Source organism: Protopterus annectens, chromosome 14.part0 (genome assembly GCF_019279795.1).
Source record: "Protopterus annectens isolate FY-2018-M chromosome 14.part0, PAN1.0, whole genome shotgun sequence".
In the NCBI taxonomy this organism is placed as follows: domain Eukaryota; kingdom Metazoa; phylum Chordata; order Ceratodontiformes; family Protopteridae; genus Protopterus; species Protopterus annectens.
This window is the reverse complement of record NC_056748.1, coordinates 697,050,784-697,074,200: the sequence shown is the minus strand read 5'-3', so window position 1 is coordinate 697,074,200 and position 23,417 is coordinate 697,050,784. Positions and strand designations below refer to the sequence as shown.

The window sequence follows — 23,417 nt, the reverse complement described above, 5'->3', positions numbered from 1 at the left end:
TTCAAAGGAAATCTGAACAACTGCTGGTGGCATTTGCTGCAGGGACAGAGGGGAAGGCTATTTCAAAGGGAACTATCTCCAAATGAGTAGGCCATTGCATTCACTTCTGCTATAAGCACCATGGAAAACCTATCCCACAGGGGATCAGATCCCAATCAACCAGGGCTGCATCTACCTCTACAGCCTTTCTCAGAGGTGTACCTACCAGGGACATCCTAGAAGCTGCTATCTGGAGTTTTGTACATACTTTCACCAAGCATTACCATTTGCCAATTTTCTCTAAATCCAGAGCTGGCTTTGCCACTGCAGTTTTGCAGGGCCTTATAGCTGGTCCTAATGCTATCTAAATTCCTCCTCCCATCCTTAGCTTTGGGAATCTACCCAACTGTAATGACTGCAACAGTGAAACATGAAGAACATATTACAGTTATGTACACTTACCATAAATGTAGATGTTCGAGTGTATTCACTGTTGCAGTCCTGGTTACCCTCCCTCCAGCCCCCTGACTTCGTTTGGCTATACCTCTTCTCTCCTTTTCAATGCTTAAAAGCTTTTTGGTGTGTTTGCTTTTTTGTTTGAGGTATAACCTTGTATATTTATAGATTTAATTGCTTCCCATTAGGGGGGCACCTCACATCTGGGGCAAGAAAAACTCATGTAATGACGTCGGCTGCATGTTTTATACCCCTGACGACCTGACGTCACGGAAGCAGACAGCAACTGACGCAGGACCCAAGACTTTGTTAATCAGGCTGACTGAGGGCTACCTGCAAGCAGATAACCAAAATGTAATGACTGCAACAGTGAATACACTTGAACATCTACATTTATGGTAAGTGTATACAACTGTACCTTTCTCTTCCAGTTCCCTCTTGGTCATCTACTCCCCTTAGAAGACCCAGAGAACAGGATTCCTCTGAGGAGGAGATGGATTCAGATGAGGAATCCCTTGTTTGCTCATCTCAGATTCGCTCTCCTTTAGACTGTGGGTCTGAGAAAGAGTTATCTACTAGTCCTGACACTCCTTTCAAGGAAATTTCTTTTGGGGACAAAATCTCCAGAATGATGGAATTCTTTAAATGAGATTGTGCCTGAGTTACAGAAGAGGTATTATGAGCTCCTGCAGATGGATTCTCCCAGACCTTCTGCTGTTCCTCCTGTTTTGGCTACTTTGTCAGATGCCTTTTCTAATGCTTCTAAGGCTCTTGATTCCCAGCCTCCTGCCCTCAAGAAGTCCTGAGAGGTTTTATAGGGTTCCTGAGGACTGTAAATGTCTAGATGGTCTTCTGCTGATCCCTCTGTGGTGTCTGTGGCTTCTGATATGCCATCTCAGTTGCTGCCTTCTAAATTACTTCCTTCTGTTAGATACCAGAGCTATGTAAATGTTAGGTAAGAAGATTTATAGCTCTGCTACCTTAGGTTTTAGGGCTGTCAGTTATCAATGCCTTATGTCCAAGTACATATTGACTCTTCTTTCCCAGGCCTGTCAGGTAATTTCTGATCTCCCAGACTCTGAAGGGAAGATTTCTGCTCTTTCGCTGTTAGGGACTTCATCCCAAGTGGCTTGTAATTCCATTGTGTAGTTATGATACAGTAGATGCTTCCTCTAGGGCTACTGCCTTTGGGTCTTTGATGAGGAGATATTCTTGGCTTTGGCTTCCACCTTTGCCTGATGATATAAAGGCTAAGTTGATGGATGTTCCTCTGGACAAGAAATACTTGTTTGGCGAAGCTGCTGCTGCTTTAAGTCTGTTCAGGATAAGGGTAAGGCTTTACAGGAACTTAAACATGTTTTTGTTTCTCCTGTGCCTAAATTTCAGAGAAATTACACCAATAAGCCAGCCTCTGCTCATAAGTAGTCTCGCCTTCCCCTCAAGGGTAAGAAACATGGGAAGCGAGCTTCTCCTGCTATAGCTGCTCAGACTTCTGTGTCCCAGAAGTCTCCTTTTCTGATAAACCAGGTGCTATTTGACTATCCTGTTCTCAGCCACATTCTTCTTTGTCTTTCCCTCTATCTTTGTATTTCTTTAAAGATTATGGCGGACTCCTGGGTCCTGTCCATTATTCGCCAAGGGTATTTCATGGTCTGCAAATGTGTTCCCCCTTTTATGGGGATTCCTCACCCCCCTCAAGAACAGCTGTCATTCTTTCCAGGGGTGCTTTCGGATCTCTTGACTTGGAGAACTGTTCAGGAAGTTCCAGTATCCCAAAGGGTGAGTGGGTTTTACTCCAGAATGTTTCTGGTGCCCAGGAAAGAGGGTACCTCTCTCATCTAAACACGTTTCTGAGGGTCTCCTCTTTTTGTATATTATCCCTTCAGACTGTAATTCCCTCTTATACTTCCTCAGACTTGTATGCTGTCTCTAGATCTCAATGATGCTTAGCTTCATATCCTGATTCATCCCCTTTTCAGGAAGGTTTTTTATGTTTGTCTGTTTCTTCCTGGCATTTTCTGTGCTTTGTGCTTTGGCCTTTCTACTGCCCCAAGGGTATTCACCAAATGCCTCGCGCCTCTGATTGCTTTTTTCAGGCTAAGGAGGATCACTGCTTGGATGAGCTCCTGTTTCAAGCATCCTCTCCAGCGACCTTGTTGCAAAATCTCCATTTTGCCATTTCCCTTCTACACACCCTGGGATTCACTATAAATTTCAAAAAAATCATTTCTGACTGCTCGTTAGGATCATGTCTTTCTGGGATGCAGGATCCAGACTTTGTCTATGCTGGTATCTCTGCCTCCTCCCAAGACCCTAACTCTCATTTCCTTTTTTTTTTTTTTTTTTCAATCCCTTCTTCGTCTTACTTCAGTAACAGCCAGGGAAACCAGGGAATTTCTGAGAGTTCTGGGGTTCCTAGATTCCACCATTCCTATGCTCCCTTTTGCCAAACTCCACATGAGAAAGTTTCAGTGGTTTCTGAAGTCACTTTGGCTCCAATATTGTCATTCCCTCAAATTTGTAGTTCCTCTTCTGCCATGTCTCAAGCAGGACCTTTAGTGGTGGATTCAGCAGTTGATTCTCAATCCAGGGCTCCCTTTTCATCCATCTCTTCCCTCTCGGGAGCTGTTTACGGATGCTTCAGAAGTGGGATGGGGAGCAGCTTTTGGCTTCATAAAGATGCAAGGATTCTGGTCGCCATATCAACAGAAAGAACACATCAATGTCAAAGAGATGAGAGCTTTTCTGCTGGCTCTTCAGACTTTTCGTCCTCTGTTCTCCAAGGGACTTCTCAAGGTGTTTACAGACAATACCACAGTGATGTGGTATGTCAACAAACTGGGGAGACAAGGTCTTATCTTCTTTGTCTGTTGGCTGTCATAGTGTAGGAACTAGCTATCCAGTATCAAGTGATTCTCTTCAGGCAGTTTACATTCCATAATATCAAAACATTGTGGCAGACACTCTGAACAGGTCCTTAACACAATCCCACAAATGGATGCTTCTCAGAGATGTGTTTGTGGACAGTGTCCTCCAGTGGTGGTACTCCTCAGATGGACCCCCTCTGAACAGACAACCTCCTGTATTTTGTGCAAGAGTCCCAGGTTCTCTGGTTTGGAAAGTAGATGCTCTTTCTTTTTATTGAAAGAGGATGTCTCTCTATGCTTTCCCACCCTTCCTCTCATTCCAAAAGTTATGTTCAGAATTCAGCAGGATGCTCCCAAAATCTTGTTGGTGACTCCCTTTTGGCTGAGACAGCATTGATTCCCTCTTCTTCTGCATTTAGCCAAGGGCAATCATCACAAGTTACCGCACAGGGTGGACCTACTCAAACAAGGCAAGAGATCTCTCATCCATCCATACCTGTCCACTCTTTAACTGACACTGTGGGTGATAAGATTTTGATTCTAAATAGACACCTTTTTTTTTTAGGACATGCTTAGGGTCCTGCAGCAGGCCAGGAAACCCAATATTAGGAAATCTTACTTACCCAAATGGAAGCGGTTTTCTGTTTGGTCTCTTTCTTGTAATCTGGATCCAATTTCTGTGGATGTTTTTTGTTCTTTCTTATTTATATGAACTGCTTGATGGTGTGTTGGCTTTTTCTTCTGTTAAGGCCCACTTGTTAGCTAACTCTGTTATCTGCCTTTATCTACTCCTTTAGCTTCTAGATTTGCAACTAAACAATTTCTTAAAGGCATTTTTCATATTAGGCCTCCCAGGAAGCCTGTTCCTCCTGCCTGGGTTCTTAATTATGTCTTACAAAAAAAATTGATTCAGGCTTCTTTTGAGCCTGCAGCTTCAGCTTCCTTGCAACATTGGTCTTGGAAGACTACTTTTGTTAGCCCTTAATTCTGCCAGACACATGTCTAAGCTTCAATATATTTACATTTTTGTGCATCATTTTGAGCCACTGTTTTGGTGAACGTCACCACAATGCACAAACATAACATGTGCACATGTACTTCTGTGAGATAGAGAGAAATTCCAGAAAAAGCATTGTGGTTCTTTATTGTATGTGGTTCTTTATTGTATCAGCCACACACCTTTTTCCACATTTCAGCATGCCGGCATTTTGTAAATATTTTGTATAAAGCTATAGTTTCTGATGGTACAGAGTGGACATACTGAAACACCTGCATGTGTATACCTCTACAGGACAACAAAAAAAGTATTATTTAAACTTTTTTCTGTTTTCTAAGAGTGGAGCTACATGAGTAATTCACTCCACACCCTTATATGTTATATCAAAGAATTTAGCTAGCAGCATACTACAACATAGACAATGAAGCATTTTATTAAAATCTCAGTACTAGTTGTGTCTGTTTCAATAACGCACTAATCATTCATTCTTTTTAGTATGAAATCTGTACTAAGAGTAATATTCTTTGTGTAGTTCCTTGACTTTATTTATAAACTTATTTTAGGGTTAAGGCTGTGAGCTGTAGTTCTTATCTTACAGTTTGATTCCCTCATTTGCCTGTTATGTGATCTTGAACAAGTCACTTACCCAGACATTGCTCCCAGGTTGCACCTGAAAAAGGACTGCATGTCCAATTAACCTACCTGGTTAACAAATGGGTATTGTTGTTGTTGTCATTATTTAGTCCATAGTTACTTATTTATTTGCTTAACATTTGTTAACTGGAAATGTCCGACTAGGACAGAGCCTATTTTCAGCGGAGGCCTGGGGGTAAACACTCCAGATGCATGTCTTTGGAATGTGGGAGGAAACTGGGCCACCCAGAGGAAACCCACAGGAACACAGAGAGGACATGCAGATTCTGCACTGAAAGCACCCCAACCAACAATCAGACGAGATATACTCTTGTTGTGAGGCGACAATATTAACTGCTGCACCATGAACTAGAATTCTTTATCTTGCTTGTTTTGAAATATCTTTCTGCATTGTTAATTATGCTTCAGGAATGGACTCTGACCACTGGTAGGGTCAACATGGGGGTGGGATGTGATGAAACAACCAGCTTTTCCCTATCATAGGGAGGGAGAGGGATAGCTGCCTCAGCAAACTCTGACGGAGATCAGGAGACTCACAAACCAACAATAGACTTAGAGGGAGTGATATGCCATCCTTTGCCTGGTAGGCGGATGTATTGAACAGGCGTACTGGTGTCATTGCATGTTGCTGTTCCAGGGTTATCGATAATGACCTACTAACTCTATGGAAAGGCTCTTGATGACCCATTTGCTGCTCCCTGTTAGGTCCTGCCTCCCCATCTGTTGTGAATTACACCACAAGTATGAATTCTTGAGTAGTGGGGACTTGCACTCTGCAGAGATGCATTCAGGATGTCTGAAAATGAGCTACAGGGGATCAGGGATACACCAGAGGGCCAGTGATGTTTTAGGTTTGGAACCAAGAAATAAATGTGTATTAATATGTATGGAGTCCATCCATCCATCCACAACCTCTTTTTCCCGATGTTCATCGTGCATACAGCTGCAGTCATCACACTTGGGTTATCCTGCCGTCAGGCGAGTCCTCGGTCGGCCGAATTCCAAAGTCTAGGTCCGGCATCGGTTGTCGTCGCTTCTTCCCTGACATCAGTGCGGCAGGGGTATAAAAGAGGCAGCCGACGCCATTATCTCCAGTCTTTCTTGCCGCACGGTGCCCAAAGCAGAAGCAGTTCGCAAGTGCCGGTCAGCCAGCTCCTGAGATTTACGAAAAGTATTTCAGCCGAAGTCTTCTTTAAAGCTAAGTACCCGCTAGAAACTTTTCTTGCCTCAGACCGATGTCAGACAAAGTTAATAATTGCATTTCTTGTGGGAAGCAAATATCGCATAAGGATTTTCACTCTTACTGTATACCTTGCTTAGGGCCAGACCACGACGTCTCGGCCTGCCGTTTTTGTGCTAGGTTTAACAAGCGCACTATTAAGCGCCGGGCGGAGTTCGCCATTCATTATTTTGGCAAAAAATTTAATTATATCATGTCGGTTATACCGACGCCAGTTTTAGGCAAAAAACGCAAGGAATAAGGACAGACATTCGAGGCCTGCACCGAGTACTGAGATCACACTAAGGCCTACTACCGGTTCTACAGTTCTCAGCGAGGCGCCTACGCAGCCCCTGACTACCAATGAAACTATTTTACCGGCGACTTCAGTACCCGAGGTCGCAGGTTCCTCTGTCTCCATTCCCACTGCAGATACCGACGCCACTCTTGGCGGAGAAACGGAAAGTTTAGCGAGGCCTGCCATTTCTGAAGGCATTTTCAGGCCTACCACCTTCTCTATTAAATCATTCACAAAATCTAAAGCTCCAATGAAAATTAAAAAACAGGGTCCTCAGACCCCCTCTCAAGGCCCCATGCCTAAAAAACAGATGCTTAAAATGGCTGAGGATTTGATTACACTCATCAGGGGTTCTCAACCCCCCTCAGACAAAAGACCCAGGTTGGAGGAAGACTACCCTTCCTCAGACCAGGCTTCTATTACCTCAGACCTTTCTGAGGACCAGGATTATGCCATTCCCCATTTGAAGACTCTGATGCTGAGGAGTCTATTCCCTCGGTCTCCCCTGAGGACTACTCTTTTGGGGAAACCCTACATACATTGAGAGAGCACTTCCACTGGGAAGGCCAAGATTACTCAGATTCCAAGAAAAGGCTCAGGTAATTTCTGCTGCTTCCCCAGCATAGGCCCCTGGCTATTCCTCCTGTCTTAGATATTTTGGATGATGTGTACGCAGAAGCCAGTCTTAATCCAGACTCTCTACCTCCTGCCCCTGTTAAACCAGACAGATATTACCGGGTTCCTGATTCTCACCAGTTCCTTTATAAAAGCCCTACTGCTGACCCAGAAACTATTTCTCAGGGTCCCAAGGGGATTAAGGCCTCTACTGCTAAAAACCCTTTACCTTCAGAGAGCGATTCCAGAGCATTAGAAAGGTGGGGGAAAAAGGTGTATACATCAGCCACTTTAACCATGAGGGCATTAAACTGTCAATTCCATATGTTAAAATACCAGCAGTTCTTGCTATCGCAGCTGAAAAGCAAAATGCCACAAACAGAACAACCAGATTTGAAAGGGTTACAGGATTTGTTGCATGGAGCAGAACAAGTGGGGAAACATACTTTACAGTGTGGTTTTGATGCTTTAGAGGCCTCATGTAGAGCTGCTGTCACGGGGTCTGTCATACGTAGACACGCTTGGCTCAAAGAGCAAACCTTACCAGATCATGTCAAAGCAAAGTTATTAGATGCACCACTACAAAAAGATGTATTGTTCGGTGTTAAAGCTGAGGAGGTACTAAAGAAAATGGAGGAAAAAGCGAAATCTATGCAAACAGTTAAAGATTTCTTGCAGGTGCAGCCTCCACGCTTCAGCAGAAACTGGCCCTCAAAAAATTGGTCCTTTCCAGCCACGGACAGACCCCAAAGGGGTAGATACAGACGCCCAAGGGGTGGAGGACAACCTCAAGGATCTTACAGAGCTAGGCAGTGGCAAGCACCAGCCCCAGGAGGTGGAGAAGATAGACCACAGTCATTCAGAAAACGGACGCAATGACTTTCCCCTATGCCTGCCAAACAAAGCTTTAATGGCAGCACCTTTGGGCGGAAAACTGGCCTTATTTTCAAAAAACTGTCACATTGTTACAAAGGACAAATGGATTCTGGATATTATAGACAGAGGCTACAGGTTCCACTTTCACACCCTTCCAAAAATGAGAGGCGCGCCAAACCTGCCACAAAATCAATGGGCAGAGGCACAAAAACAAATTTCCGCTCTCACAGATATGAAAGCAATTCAAGAGGTACCTGCAAAAGAACAAGGTCAAGGTTTTTATTCAAGCCTATTTCTGGTACCAAGGAAGGACAAAGATTGGAGACCCATCTTAGACCTATCTATTCTAAACACATATCTAGAGGTACCAAAATTCAAGATGCTCACATTACAGCAGCTTCTTCCCATGCTGGGCAAGGAGTCTTGGCTGGTAACGTTGGACCTCAAGGAGGCATACCTGCATGTCCTTATCAAGACAAGATTGCAGAAGATACCTCAGATTTCTTGCAGGTTCAACCCATTATCAATTCTCTGCATTGCCCTTTGGCTTATCTACTGTGCCCAGAGTGTTTACGAAATGCCTAGCATCAGTAATTGCTTTCTGCAGACAACGAGGAATACAAATCTACCCATATCTGGATGACTGCCTGATCCAAGCAGACAGCAAGGACATTGTATTGCAGCATCTGGCGTCTGTAATAAAACTGTTAAACTGCCTGGGGTACACAGTGAACAAAAAGAAATCAAAACTAATACCCTCTCAACAGATAATTTTCCTGGGTGCCAGCTTAAATACAACGGCCCAGATGGCTTACCTCACGCCAGACAAACAAGGGCAACTGTCTCAATACTTCAACAAAATGGCAACTTTAACCAGGCTAACTGCAAGGAAAATCCTGCAGGCTCTGGGGTTCATGGCATCTTGCATCCTACTAATACCATTTGCAAAGCTGCATATGAGGAAACTACAGTGGTACCTAAAAAACATATGGTCTCAACACAACCACAGCTTGGAAACAATTTTACCACTCATTCTATGCCTTCAAAAGGAATTTTTGTGGTGGGCTCAAGCATGCCAAAGAAACACTGGTCTCCCTTTCTGTATACCACAAGCAAGTCAAATCATCACAACAGATGCCTCAGACTACGCCTGGGGAGCACACATGGCAGATCAGTGCATCCAGGGAAAACGGTCCCAAAAACAGATGCACCTACACATCAACCAAAAGGAGATGCTAGCTGTGCAAAATGCTCTTATGACCTTCAAGGACCTACTGCATCTGGGCCAGCTATTAATAAGGACAGACAACGCCACAGTCATGTGGTACATAAACAAACAGGAAGGGACGCATTCATACCCCCTGTGCAGGCAAGCTATGACCCTGTGGAACACAGCATTGGAATTACAAGTTCAACTACAGGCACAATTCCTGCCAGGGAAGGAAAACACACTGGCAGACAACTTAAGCAGAAATATGACAGACTCACACGAATGGAAGTTGCATCCTCAAGTCTTCTCAAAGATAACTCAAGCATGGGGACAGCCAGACATAGATCTATTTGCTACCCACAGAAATTACCAGTTGGAAAAATTCTGCTCAAGGACCTATCATCCACAGGCCTGGAAAGTGGACGCACTCTCTTTCAATTGGACAACATTGACAGTCTATGCCTTCCCGCCTCTACCTCTACTGACCAAAGTCCTATTAAAAACCCGAGCAGAGAGGCCACAAATGATTCTCATTGCTCCAGACTGGCCACAACATTACTGGTATCCTCTCCTAAAGAGCCTGTCACACTCATAGGTTCATAGGTTCATAGGCTAGTACTAGGCTAACTGCCCTTGCGAGCCATTTTAAGCCTAGCCAGTTTTCCCTTGTGAGATTCAAACCCTGTGCCTTGTGTTTGTAAGGCAAACACCTTAACCATTAGGCCACCCACCCAACCTCCACAACCAACTCACCACCATGGATCGTACCTCAAGTTCCTCTTCTGTTGTCCCAGCACAACTACAAGACCCTTCACAGCCAGCTCAGAACTCTAAATCTAGCTGCATGGAAAATACCTTAATTTGCCAACAGGCTCTCCTCTCCAAGGAGGTACAGGATGTCATCTAGGAGGCCAGGAGACCCTCTACTAGAAAAACCTACTCCGCCAAATGGAAACAATTTTGTTCCTGGAATCAAGCAAAGGGCCAGAATCCTTGGGTAATAAATATAGCTCAGATTTTACAGTACCTAGCTGAGATGATAAACAGTGGCCTTTCCTTCTCTTCCATCAAGATCCACGCTTCAGCCATTTCAGCACAATACAATATGGATCCTCCTTTATTCTCACATCCTCTATTAAGGCAGTTCCTCAGAGGGGCAAAAAATATAAAACCCCCACGGAAACCACCAGCTCCAGCTTGGGACCTCAACTTCATATTGGAGAAGCTGACACTGCCTCCTTTTGAGCCGGCTTCTTCAGCAGAGCTACAATACTTGTCGTCGAAAACGGCCTTGCTTCTGGCTATTACCTCAGCACGCAGGGTTTTGGAGCTACAGGCCCTCATGGCTGTGCAACCATTCATCATTTTCCATCAGGACAGGGTTTCCTTACGAACCAACCCTACCTTCATGCCAAAGGTAGTATCCAGTGTGGCTATGAATCAGACTATTCATTTACCTACCTTTTATCCAAATCCACAGAACAAAGGGGAGAGGCTACTACACTCCTTGGACATTCACAGGCAACTTCGTTATTACTTGGACAGAACAAAGTCATTCAGGAAATCTGAGCAGCAATTTGTGTCCTATGCTACAGGTGCTCAAGGAAAGGCTATTTCCAAACAGACTATTTCAAAATGGATAGCCCACTGCATACGCTTTTGTTATTCATTTCATGGAAAATCAGTGCCTGTATACATCAGATCCCACTCCACCAGGGCTACAGCTACCTCAGCAGCTTTCCTCAGGGGGGTCCCTACCAAGGACATCTTGGAAGCAGCTACTTGGAGTTTCACCAAGCACTACCACCTTCCATTATACTCAAAATCTAGAGCGGGCTTTGCCACAGCAGTCCTGCAGGGCATTCTAGCCCCTCCTAATTCCGCTTAGTACCAGCCACCCTTATTTAGCTTTGGGATTCTACCCAAGTGTGATGACTGCAGCTGTATGCACGATGAACATAGTACAGTTTTGTACCTACCATAAATGTAGATGTTCGAGTGCGCATACAGCTGCAGTCCAGGTTATCCTCTCTCCATCCCCTCTTAGGACAGGGCTTATGACAAACACCTTTAACATACAACCTATTTGGGGTATTCCTTTATGGTGTATTTGCTTGCAACTACTGTTTTGATTTATCTACTTATGTATGTTTGCATAACATCATGTATTGCCTTCCTTTCTGGGGGCACCTGACATCTGGGGCAAGAAAAACTGAAGAAAATGGCGTTGGCTGCCTCTTTTATACCCCTGCCGCACTGACGTCAGGGAAGAAGCGACGACAACCGACGCCAGACCTAGACTTTGGAATTCGGCCGACCGAGGACCCGCCCGACGGCAGGATAACCCAAGTGTGATGACTGCAGCTGTATGCGCACTCGAACATCTACATTTATGGTAGGTACAAAACTGTACTTTTTTGCACATGGTGTTAGGGTGTCACTTCAACAGTGATAATCATCTAGAGCCAAGGTTTACACTGCAAAGTGGCTAATCCTGCCACAATAGTTCTTCCACACTGCAAACTCGTATGCGCACACACCTATGGCCAGTTTGAGTGTCCAGTCCACCTACTTGCACGCCTTTTGAATGTGGATGAAAACGGAGCACCCAGCTGAAACCCACACAAACATAGGAAGGACATGTATACTCCACACAGAAGGAACCCCAGCTGAGAACTGAACCAGGGAGCCTCTTGCTGTGAGGAGACATAGCTATCCACTTCACCACTGTGTGCCCAATGTGTATGGAGTAGGGTATAAAATTCTGTTTTGGCTTTCTGTCTGTATTGGTAGTAGGACATTCACTGTGACAGCTCTCTCCTGCCCCGTTCATTACAACTCATGAGTCTTGTGGAGCAAGTATTGTATCCCATGCTGTTCTCCATGTTCATTAAAGGAATACACATGGAATAAACCATTTTTGACATAGTCTGTTTAAATTTTTCAATTCTCTTCTTGCAGATTGGATAAATCAGAATGCTCTGCAGGTTGGTTCAACCAGAACTAAGATCTTGCTGTTTTAAACTAAGCCATGAATACATTTGGTAAATAGTTGTATGAAAAGTCATACCTCTTGAGGTAACAAAGTGAAACGAGTGCAGTAGACCAAAATTTGGTTTGATCCTTTTACCTTTTGAGAGAGAAATATTTTAATGGTGATGCTGTAGCTTCTGTGTTAACTTCAGCTCAAGTTTATATTTTACATGGTTACACACTATAAGTTCCTCTGAACCAGCTGCGCTTTTTCACAGGTGTCCCAGGGATTATCTATACAATGCCATAGCAAATTTATATTTGATCTGGAGCAAAGCACGCATAGTTTGTGATGCACATCAGCTGCTGCATTGTTGAATTAAGGCATGATGTGTACCCAAGTGAATTGGAGTGGCTTGAAGTCTCTGTGTGTTTACAGAATGTTTATATTCATTCTGAAGGTTCTTCCTGTGCATATAGCATTATTTTGTATTTCATTTTTATTAAAAAAAAATGAATTCAAGGTGAAATTCCAAATCAACACAGACCTTTGGTCCCCTGTACATCTCCCTTAAATGTAATATTGCCGCATATCAGCAAGAGGGAGATTCCCATAATTTTTAAAGAGTGCAATTTTGCACTTGTGATGCAGCGGTTAGCATTGTTGCCTCACAACAAGAGGTTCTCCTATTAGATTCTCGGCTGGAGAGCCTTCTGTGTGGAGTCTGCATGTCCTCCCTGCGGTTGAGTGACGTTTAAAGACATGCAGGTAGGTGCATGCGTGGATGGGTGTGCCTTCTTTGAAGGTTGGGCATTAGCACCGTAAAAATCCACTGCCAATCATTAGTGGACTGGAGTTCCGCTGTGGCGACCCCTAACTGGGAAAAGCTGAAAGACTAAATGTTTACACTTGCAAAGTTTACAACCACTGCTTGATACTATTTTGAAAGAAGACATTGTCTTTCACTTGAAATTACCTTCTAAATGTAGCAGCTTTCACTTTGCACTGACTAGTCAGTGCCATCTTGGCCAAACACAGTGATAGCATTCATTCATTGACATATTATTTTTTTGTTTGCAACCATTGTACAGGGTCTGTTTCACATCTGCTAAATGGAAGACACCCCATGGGGTATGTTTTGAAACTAACAGTTAATCATTGCTGAGGGGAGAGTGTGTTTCATTTCATTTTAATTATAGTGACTTTTCAATGTAACTGGTGAAGTGGGCAGGGGTAGCACTTGATTTTTCTGTGTTGCGTTAATGTGTCATTTTTATTTATTTATTTTTTTAGGTTAAATCGTGCCAGCCAGACATATTTCTTTCCTGTCCACCTCACTGACCAGCTGTTACCCAGTGCTGTATTCTATGCCACTATTGGGCCTCTAGTGGTATATTTTGCCATTAATCGACTCATTATTAAACCATACCTCAGAGCACAAAAGGAAAAGTAAGTACTTGAAAGGGATCAGTAACAAAATAACAGCAGTGTTAAGAATGTTTTTTTTAATAATGAAAAATACAATAATTGAGATACTGTGGTGAGGTTGTGCATTGTTTCCCAGCTGTGGTATTCAGGCCCTGTACAGACAGCTGTTTTTGCAGTGTAGTACTTCATGATTCATGATTAGTGGTAAACTGTTTGCAGCATCAGTAAATTTCTTTATAGAGGCTTCATATAAATAACTGTTGATTTAGTTCTCAGATTTTGATCTATGTTTTGCTTCACACAAATATCGAGGAGAGATGCAGTACATGTGTTCTGCCACGGATGACTGAAGATAGGTCACTGAAAAAGACTTGACTGCAGCCACCATGCTGAAAGGTACTGTACACGTAACTGAAAAGTACTTTTCACAGACACAAACAGCATTTTTTTGTGGGTAGTTTTTGCCACTCTTCGCCATGCAGAAGTCTGTGCCCACTGCACCCTGCTAATACCAGCTGTGACACTACTACCTATTTAGTTAAATCCCGTAGCTGCATTGACTGAAAACAGAAGTTTTCAGTCATCAGTCAGTAAACTCGGACTCTTGTCTTCAGTTGCACGCTCCACAGTTGTATGTACATTTGTCTCGTATTCTGTCTGCACAATGCAGTTTACAACACTTTAAAAACTTTTAACAACTTAAAGTAACATTTTCATGAAAGAATATAGATGTATAAATTGACAGAAGAGAAATAAACGGCTGGTAAGCCCTCATATAGTCTTTGCCAAGTTTGTCTCCTTAGCCAGTCTTTCATTCACCTTTTAATATAACCCAAAAAACACATATTCTGAGATGTATGTCTACCAAAATGATCTGTGTTGTTTTTTTCTTAATACAGTCAACTTTTTAATCTGTGGTAACGGTCATATTCATAATTTAACCAACACCAGAGATTACTTGCTTTGTTAACAATTCATGGTGTTACTGTAATTTCCTCATTTGTTTATTGTATATACGGAAATGTTAAAAGTGTGTGTGTGTGTGTGTGTGTGTGTGTGTGTGTAAGCATTGTGGTACACAAGTCTGCACTTGTATGTTGTTGGGTAAGAGCTCATCATTTACTTGTTTGAATCCACAGCATGTATAACCCATCCTTGTATGCTGTAATCCAGGTTACAAGGCAGTTACTGCTTGTCTGTTCAGTGACAGCTGGATGCTGTTTGCTAGTTGACACGCGCTGGCTACAGGACACTTCTGATAAGAGTTTGTCCTTGCAGTCCTGCTGTCCTTCACTGTAGAAGATAAAAAATTCTGATAATTTAGCAGTGAAACCAGTGTTCTCTTCCATCCGCCATAATCTGTGGGTTGTTAGGTCTGGTCAGATCCAGTGCTGGCACTTTAAGAACTTTGCTCCAAAACTCACGCTCCTCTCCCTTAATGCCCTGTACTAACTCAACTCCACAGATCTCATTTGCCACCCTTGAGGTCAGATGTCTATGAAGCTCCATTCAGATAGGATAGTATCTTTTCGAAGTGTATTTTTATGCTGAAGTTACTATTTTTCTGTCTTGATCTCTTCTTATTCCTCCTCTTTCTTATTGATTAGATCATGTTTGGTGTTTTAGCAGTTTTATTGCTAGGTTTGTATATTTGGGTCTGTGTTCCTTAGTCTTCTTTGTCCCCATCATTTTTACTTTATAGTGTTGTTATTACCTTGTTATAGGGGTCAAGACAACCCTTTATTGTCATTTGATTGTTATGCTGTTTTGTCTATAAGGTTTTTAGCAGTTCCGTTTATGGCTGAAAATACTTCAGGATTTTGAAAGTGTACTGAATATGACAATAAGCTGCCCACTGAGGACTCGCATGACCACTGCATATACTGTCTGGGGCAACTCATCTCAAACAGGACTGTGAGGCCTGCACCTCCTGTAGGGCTAGGTCCTTGGCAGAAAGGCTAAGCTTATGTTGAATGGACTTCTTCCCACTTCTGTCATTTCAATTTTTCCTCCTCTTGGGGTTGTTGCACTTCGCCAACAAAAAGACTAAAGGGAAAATATAGCAAGAATGATACTAATAGATCTATAGAGAAGGAGAAAGAAAAAAAAAAAAGAAGGAATCTGGTGTATCTATTTTGGATGAGTCTGTTAAAAAGATCCATTGGCGTTCTGTTTTGTTAGCCATCTCTTGAGATCTGGCATTGGCACCTCTCCAGTCTCATTCCCCAGCATCCTTGACACTGATATCAGAATTGCATTGGTCCTGGTTTTCAGAAGTGCCAAGCCACTTCTTGGCTGTGGATCCTCGACTCCACACTCTCACCCTTGCAACTATCCCATAGACTGTGATGTTCTGTAGTCCTATCTCACCTTCATTCTTACATATGGGTTCGGAGCCGATCCTTGGCTTCAACTCGGCCTATTTACAAGCTGGAAGGCTTCTGGCTGGCTCGTGGCTAGATAGGTATCCCATGGTGCACCAGTACAATCCCCAGATCTCATTTGCCACGTCGACGAGTTTGGTTGTGCTTCTCTTTGGCTGTGGCTTAAGTGTTGCATTTACTTCAACTTTTTCCAAACATTTATTGGCTCTGTTTAGTTTAAAATAGTTTAAAACAGTTAAAACTGTTACTGCTTATGGTTAATCAGTTAGCGTAGTTGTTATTAGTGTAGTTAGCTTATACTTGCGCCATTTGGTGCAATTTTTGGCCTGTGGCCCCTTTCTGGCTTAGTTTGGTATCCTGTGTGCTGGTTTATTCATAGAATTAGTAGTTGTAGGCGCCTTGTGTACACTGTTAGACTGTGTGTGTTACTAGGATAGTGTAGAGTTTTTGGCGGTTCCCTCTTGTTAATTAGCATCGTTAATTAGCTTGTTGGCATCGTTGGATTTGCTATCATTGTTAACAGAACTACTTTCTGTTAGTTATTGATATAAGCTTGAGTTTTTTGCGAATTCCCGCTTATTTTACTGTGATTACTGTTTGAGTGTGTGATACTTTATACTTTCTATAACTTTCTAGGTCTGTTTCAGTTAGAAGACCTAATTTCTTCGTTGCCCGGACTTGGCCCGTTTAAGTTAGAGGACCTAGTCCTCTTTTTTCCTTTTCTCTCTGTGCATGTGTCCTATCTGCAGAATGTTTAAAGAGAGTAAGGATCATAAGCCATCTGGCTTTAAGAAATGTATTAAGTGCTGTCAAAAAAATGTCTATAACGGATGGTCACGGTAACTGCGTTTACTGTTTAGAGGCCATCCATTTACAGGAGACCTGTTTATTTTGCCATGCTTTCAGTCCTAGGGTGTTGCAGGAAAAGAAGAGCAAGCTCATCCCAAAAGGTCTTCTTAAACCTTCCTTTAATGAAGATTTGTCTAGCTCCTCTTCATCTTCAAACTCCACTAAGGCAAAGTCTAAATCCTCTAAGAGGTCCTCCCTGGCACCAGCTGGTGTCTCGAAGCCACCTCTTAAAATCTCAGAATCAGACAAGTTCACTGTCTCATTGGCTCCACAGACCTTGGTGCCGACTGAGAGCAATATTGTGATTGCAGGGTCGGTTCCAAGTATTTTGGAGCCGACCGCTGAGACTACTGAGACTATTTCTCGGAGCCGGTCTACAGATCCTCTACCGGCCTCCTTGATATCGAAATCTCCGATACCTCAGAGATCCCGCTCTCCTACTCTGTCATCCAGGTCTTCCAGGAGTTTATCGGAAGAACATGCGGAGAGGGTAGTGCTGAGACTTTTGAGTTGCCTGCTTTTCCTAAATTGCTGTTGGCTCCGACCCAGTTGGTCCCGGAGCCACTCGAGTCCGTTCAACCCTCTGCGGTCATTCCTCCTCCGAGCCATGCTAGTCTTTCGGAGCCGGAGTGCTTGGTACCACTTGTGGAACCTTCGGCTCCTGCTCCCCCTGTGGCTGTTTCGGAACAGAGTTCTGCTCAGACACTCTTGGCGCCGTCCATATTGTCTAGGGGCCGAAGCTTCCCGGTCGGCCCCGACAGGGATGCTTGGAACCGAACTTCGGTTCCGAGTCTTCCTCTCGGCGTGTCGGCTAGGGTGAGTTTGGACCCTCCATCTATCTCGGAGCCGATGGCTCTGGAGCCGATGACATCCTTGGTCTCCTCGGAGCCGGGGAGGTCCTCGGAACCAGAGAGGTCGTCATTCGAGATGTTGAGGACTGTGCTGTCCCGATCGTCAGCTCCTACCAGAGGTACAGACTTTCTTCCCCCTAAAACACCTACTTCTGTCTCAGCTCCTACTCCCTCCAGAGACAACAGAGACCCTCAGCCTCTGGAGCCACTGGCTGATGGTCTCCACTCTTCCAAGACCTCCCCGGAATGTCCTTCTGAGGAGCCCCCACGGAAGAGGACATGTAAGAAGAAGCATGTAGACTCCCAGGATGAGTCTTTGACCTCTGACACTGACCTCGAGGAGTCAGAAGGGTCCCCCAAGTCATCCTCTGATGATGGCTTTTTCGTAGACATCCTGGAAATACTTAAACAGAGGTGCGGCTGGCCCACTGTAACTCCTTCTGATGAGGAGTCGGTGTACCTGAAGGCTTTCGGGTCTCAGTCTTCTGTCTCGTGGGTGTCTCCACCCTTTGACGAACTGATGGATTTAGTTAGTCAAAAGGTGTGGGATACTCCTGATGCCATAGAGCCAGTCCCTAGGAGACCGAACAAGTTTTTTTCTGCCCCTCCAGGAAAATAATTTTTGTCTAAAGGTGTTCCTGTCGATGCTATGGTGGTGGCGGCGGCCACTAAGAAGGAGCTAGCTGAGACTTTTTCTTCTGTTCATCCACCGAATAAGGAGTCTCGAACGATGGACAGATACAGGAAGTGTATCTTTTCTTCAGCGGCATTTACTCTTAGATCGCTGAATTACCTTACTCACTTTACGAGGCTTCAGAGAGATCTCCTTAAAAAGTTAGGAGACTCTTTACAAGGTACATGTACTGAGGGAGTCCCTGACAAGGTTTCTGCCCGGTTGTCCACCTTGAACTCTATCATCAACTCTTCCATGCGACTTATTTCGTATGCAGCCAATGGAGCGAGTAGACCAGCGGGTTCAGGAATTTCCCTAAGGCGTCATTCCTGGATGTGCTTGTGCAACTTTGCGGAACTGTTTAAGCCTACCTTTACCAACGCCCCCTTCAACGGTTCCTTATTGTTTGGATCCAAGGTAAAGGACACTCTCACCCAGTGCAAGCAAGAAGGAAAAACACACTCTGCCGTGGGAGTACGTTTTACAGTTACCTCTAGACCATACCTTAAGGGTCAGAGGGGCGGTAAGATGTGGTTCAAGAAGTCCCAGAGGTTTTTCCAGGAGGCACAGAGGGACTCTTCCTTCAGAGGCAGAGGAGGAGGAAATGGTAGACATTGTGCTAGAGGCAGGGGCGGTCCGCAAAACCAGGGAGGTCGCGATTCCTTTTGGGGCCGGCCTTACCAGCGCTCCTGATGTGGGGCCTGACTGTGCTTCTCTGGGGCCGGTCGGGGGTCACATTTCTTTGTATCCAGAAGCCTGGCTAGATATCACTCAAGACAAGTGAGTACAAAGAAATATTACCAGAGATTATGTCATACCCTTTTCTCTTCCACCTTTTGTTCCCAAGAAGATCCCAGATGTTCCACCTAATCACAGGGATCAGGCAACTGAGAAGGTCAGCAAGTTGCTGTCAAAAAGAATTATCCAAACTGTCCCAGCAGACCAAATAGGATCCGGAACTTACTCCAGATTCTTTTTAGTGCCAAAACGTACAGGGGACTGGAGGCCCATTCTGGACCTCAGCAGATTGAAGGAATCGGTAAAGAAGGACAAGTTCCGGATGGTAACACTGCAGTCTATACTCCCGTTGTTAGGGAAAGACAGTTGGATGTGCTCAGTAGATCTCCAAGACGCCTACACGAACATAAAAATGGACAGGGTGTGTAGGAGTCCTCTACGCTTCCGGCTGGGAGCCAGTCACTACAGTTTCGTGCTCTGCCTTTGGTCTCACCACAGCCCCCAGGCTATTCACCAAAAGTATGGCAGTAGTGACAGCTCACCTGAGACGTCGAGGATTCCAGGTGTTTCTGTATCTGGACGACTGGCTCCTGGCTGCCCCCACCAGGCATCTACTTCTTCAGAACAGGAACGCTACTATTCAGCTTTGTGCCCAGCTGGGAATTTCTATAAATTGGGAAAAATCTGCCTTATTACCCTCTCAGAGATAGACACAGTAAACATGATGGCTCGTCTTCCTGCCAAAAGGGCACAGAATCTGGTTCTTCAAATTCAGTGTCTTCTCCCCTTACGAAAGGTCAAAGTCAAGATTATTCTGCAGCTCCTAGGGACCATGGCTTCCACCATACTATTAGTGCCACTAACCAGGTTACACATGAGAATTCTTCAATGGCTCCTGTCGTCCCAATGGTCCTTTCAGTACCTTCCATTATCTCATCACATTGTGCTGACAGAATCTTGCAAGAAGGACCTCCTTTGGTGGACATTGCCCAATCAGCTGACCACGGGTGCTTCATTTGTTCCTCGCCGTCCCATTGCCACTGTGATCATGGATGCCTCACAGATAGGGTGGGGGAGGCATTATCTAGGCAGGACTGGCCAAGGCACATGGCAAGATCACGAGGCTCACGTGCATATCAATGTTTTAGAGATGAGGGTAGTGCTCCTGGTATTGCAAGCACTTCACGACCTTCTGCATCTGGGGACAATTGCAATACAATCAGACGACATGTCGGGAGTATGGTATATCAACAAACAGGGCGGAACCAGATCTTACCCACTCTGACGAGACGCCATGCAAGTTTGGAAATGGGCGATATCTTCCCAGCATTTTCTGGTGGCAATGCACATTCCAGGGACAACCAACGTGATAGCCGACAAGCTCAGCCGGGCAATCCTGATGTCTCACGAGTGGTCTCTGAAACAGGAAACAGCGGAACAGATTTTCCGCAGATGGGGACAGCCTTGCTGCGATCTCTTTGCCAGCCCAATCAATGCCAAATGCAGCAACTACTTCTCCCTCACCTCCCCCCCTCCGGGGGAGTCACCGAGAGAAGCACTTGTTCACGATTGGCCCCTGGGTCTTCTGTATGCTTGTCCTCCCTCTCCTCTCATTCCCAAGGTTATTCAGAAAGCGAAACGGCTGGGAAGCAAACTGATCCTCATTGCTCCTTACTGGCTTCTTCAGGTTTGGTTCCCCTTCCTCGGGCCTCTTCTCCTAGACTATCCTTGGATTCTGGACCCAGTTCCAAACCTGTTGACTCACATGTCAGCTTCGCTTCACCTCTCCTTACACACCCTCAATTTGACAGCGTGGCTGCTCCAATTCCATCTCTAGTCAGGCTTCACATCTTCTCGCCCTCCGTGACTCGTATCCTTATGTCTTCTCATAAACCTTCCAGTAGGAGACTATATTTCAGTAAATGGAGAAGATTCTCTATTTGGGCAGAGACAATGAATGCTGACCTTTACACTGCCTCCATTCCAGTGGTTTTGGAATTCCTTTCTGAGCTTTTTCACCAAGGATCTGTGGCTGCCTCTTTCAGAGTTCAAATGGCAGCGATTTCAAATTTTCATCTAGGTTTTCCAGATTCTAATCTGATGTCACATAAGCTGTGCAAAACCTTCCATAAAGGTGCCACTTTAAGACCCCCTGTCCAAGAACCTGTGGCCTCATGGGATTTAAAATGTTGTGTTATCTAAATTAATCTCTCCGTTCTTTGAGCCTCCTCATTCGTCCTCTTTGAAATTTTTGTCTTGGAAGACATTGTTTTTGGTGGCTATCATGTCAGCCAGACGGGTGTCAGAGATGCAAGCATTGTCTGTTAAACCGCCTTATCTGATTTTTCACAAAGACAATCAATCCATAGAACTCCCAGTTTTCATTCCAAGTCACTCAAATGTAGCTGAGTACAGGTTTCACCAGCTGGATGTCCATAGACAATTACGTTTTTATTTGCACCGGACTAAAGAAATCAGAAAATCAGATTAATTATTAATTTCCTTTTCCGAATTCAGATTGGGTTTACCAGTTTCCAAAGTAACTCTCTCTAATTGGATTTCTAGCTGTATAGCTTACGTTTACAATTCTGAGGGTAGACATTTAACCTTTAAAATCAAGGCTCATTCTACCAGATCTCAGTCTACCTCTGCAGCCTTTCAAGCCAGGGTCCCACTTGATAATATTTGTGCAGCAGCTACATGGGCTACCCCTCACACTTTTATTACTCATTACAAATTGGATGTAACCTCCAGGGGAAGAGCTTCTTTTGGTTCCATGTTACTCAGGAGTAATTTTCCTTGAGCCACCCTAGTATAAGGTGCTAGGGACGCTGTCCCATATGTAGGAATGATGGTGAGATAGGACTACAGAACATAAAGAAGTTATGTACTCACCATAACGTTCCATGTTTGTAGTCTATGTCACCCTTCATTTTTATGAACCCGCCCTCCTACCCCTATCCTGGAAGTACCTGGAGACAGAAAAATGTTATTATTTATGGAGACCTTTTAGTATTGGCTTCTTTCTGTATGTTGTTGTTGTTTCTCTTAGCAGCAAACGAGATCTGGGGATTGTACTGGTGCACCGTGGGATACCTACCTAGCCACGAGCCAACAAGTAGTCTTCCAGATTGTAAATAGGCCGAGTCGGAGCCGAGTATCGGCTCTGAACCCATATGTAAGAATGAAGGGTGAAATGGACTACAAACATGGAACGTTATGGTGGGTACATAACTTCTTTTTCTCTCTGGAGCGGTTTTCCTCTCTGCTCCAATCTCCATTGCATAGGCACTAGAACACAGACAGGCCCCCACACCAGTCCACTAAGCTGTCTTCAGCATCCTCTAGGTCTGTGAGGTCCTCTCAGAGTGCTAGAATGGTAAATTTGACAAGATGATGTGGATATTTCTGCAGGTACAGATTGACTTGAGGATCATTCCCTCCTCCGCTCTGTGGGTGGAAATGATTGCCTATCCTTCCCATTTTTGGTTGCTGCTTCACATGTCAGCCCTTTGAATCTGATGGTCTTGGATCTGAAGCACCAACAGCTTAGATGTCTTTGGATTGGCATCGTCTTTAATGCATTCAACCTCTGCAGTTTCTGAGCTGGCCACATCCCAGAGCTGGGATGTAGGGGCTGGGGAATCATGGCCACCTCTGAGGCTTTCAGAGCCATCTCTACTCCTGGGCACGTGGCTCAGGTCTCGGCCTCCAGTCCAACCAGGTCTACAGCTGGCAAGGAGGTTTCCATAAGGAGGTCCTCTTATCAGAGGAGTCCTTTTCCAGTCTTCCAACTTCAACATTTGAGGTTGTGAAAAGGATCCTATCCCATACAGGAAAAGAGGAGCCATGCTCCAAGTCAGAGCAAGCCTGATCCTCCGGTCTTCCTGCTGCTTCTTGTGTCCCATCAACATCTTCAGGGACAGCCTACCTCTTATGGCCTTGAAGAGTTGCAGATCTGGGGCACCCCTGAGGTTTCCATATCTCCTACAAAACCCCCCTCACCCAGAAAAGCACAAGAAGCATCAGTGCAAGAGGAGTCATTTTTGATTCCCCTCAGGAGTTATTAACCAAGGATGCTGACATCAATGAAGAAGAATGTTCCCCCAAATCTCCCGGTGATGATGTCTCTTTTAATGACCTTTTGGAATTGATGAGACAGAGGGGAGGTTAGACCACCAAAGCTCCTTCCCCTGAGACATCAGTTTTCTTTGAGGCCTTTAGTGCAGGCCTGTCCATACCTGGGTGATACCCCCTCTGGACGCACTCATCAATTTGGTGCCTAGGTGGCCGTGGGCAGAACTGGAAATAGTGACACCCCTTCCCAGAAATCCAGATAAGATTAGTCC

At 44.6% G+C, this 23,417-nt stretch overlaps 1 protein-coding gene across 3 annotated transcripts in view; it reads left to right on the top strand.

The window, feature by feature from the left end:
* The window catches only part of DNAJC11 (DnaJ heat shock protein family (Hsp40) member C11), a 1,614,167-nt gene that overhangs the window by 1,015,502 nt on the left and 575,248 nt on the right, over positions 1-23,417 (top strand). For all 3 annotated transcript variants that reach the window (XM_044056434.1, XM_044056436.1, XM_044056435.1), the window contains one exon: positions 13,439-13,594. In XM_044056434.1, coding sequence (XP_043912369.1) covers positions 13,439-13,594 — 156 coding nt within the window. The remainder of the gene's footprint in view (positions 1-13,438; positions 13,595-23,417) is intronic.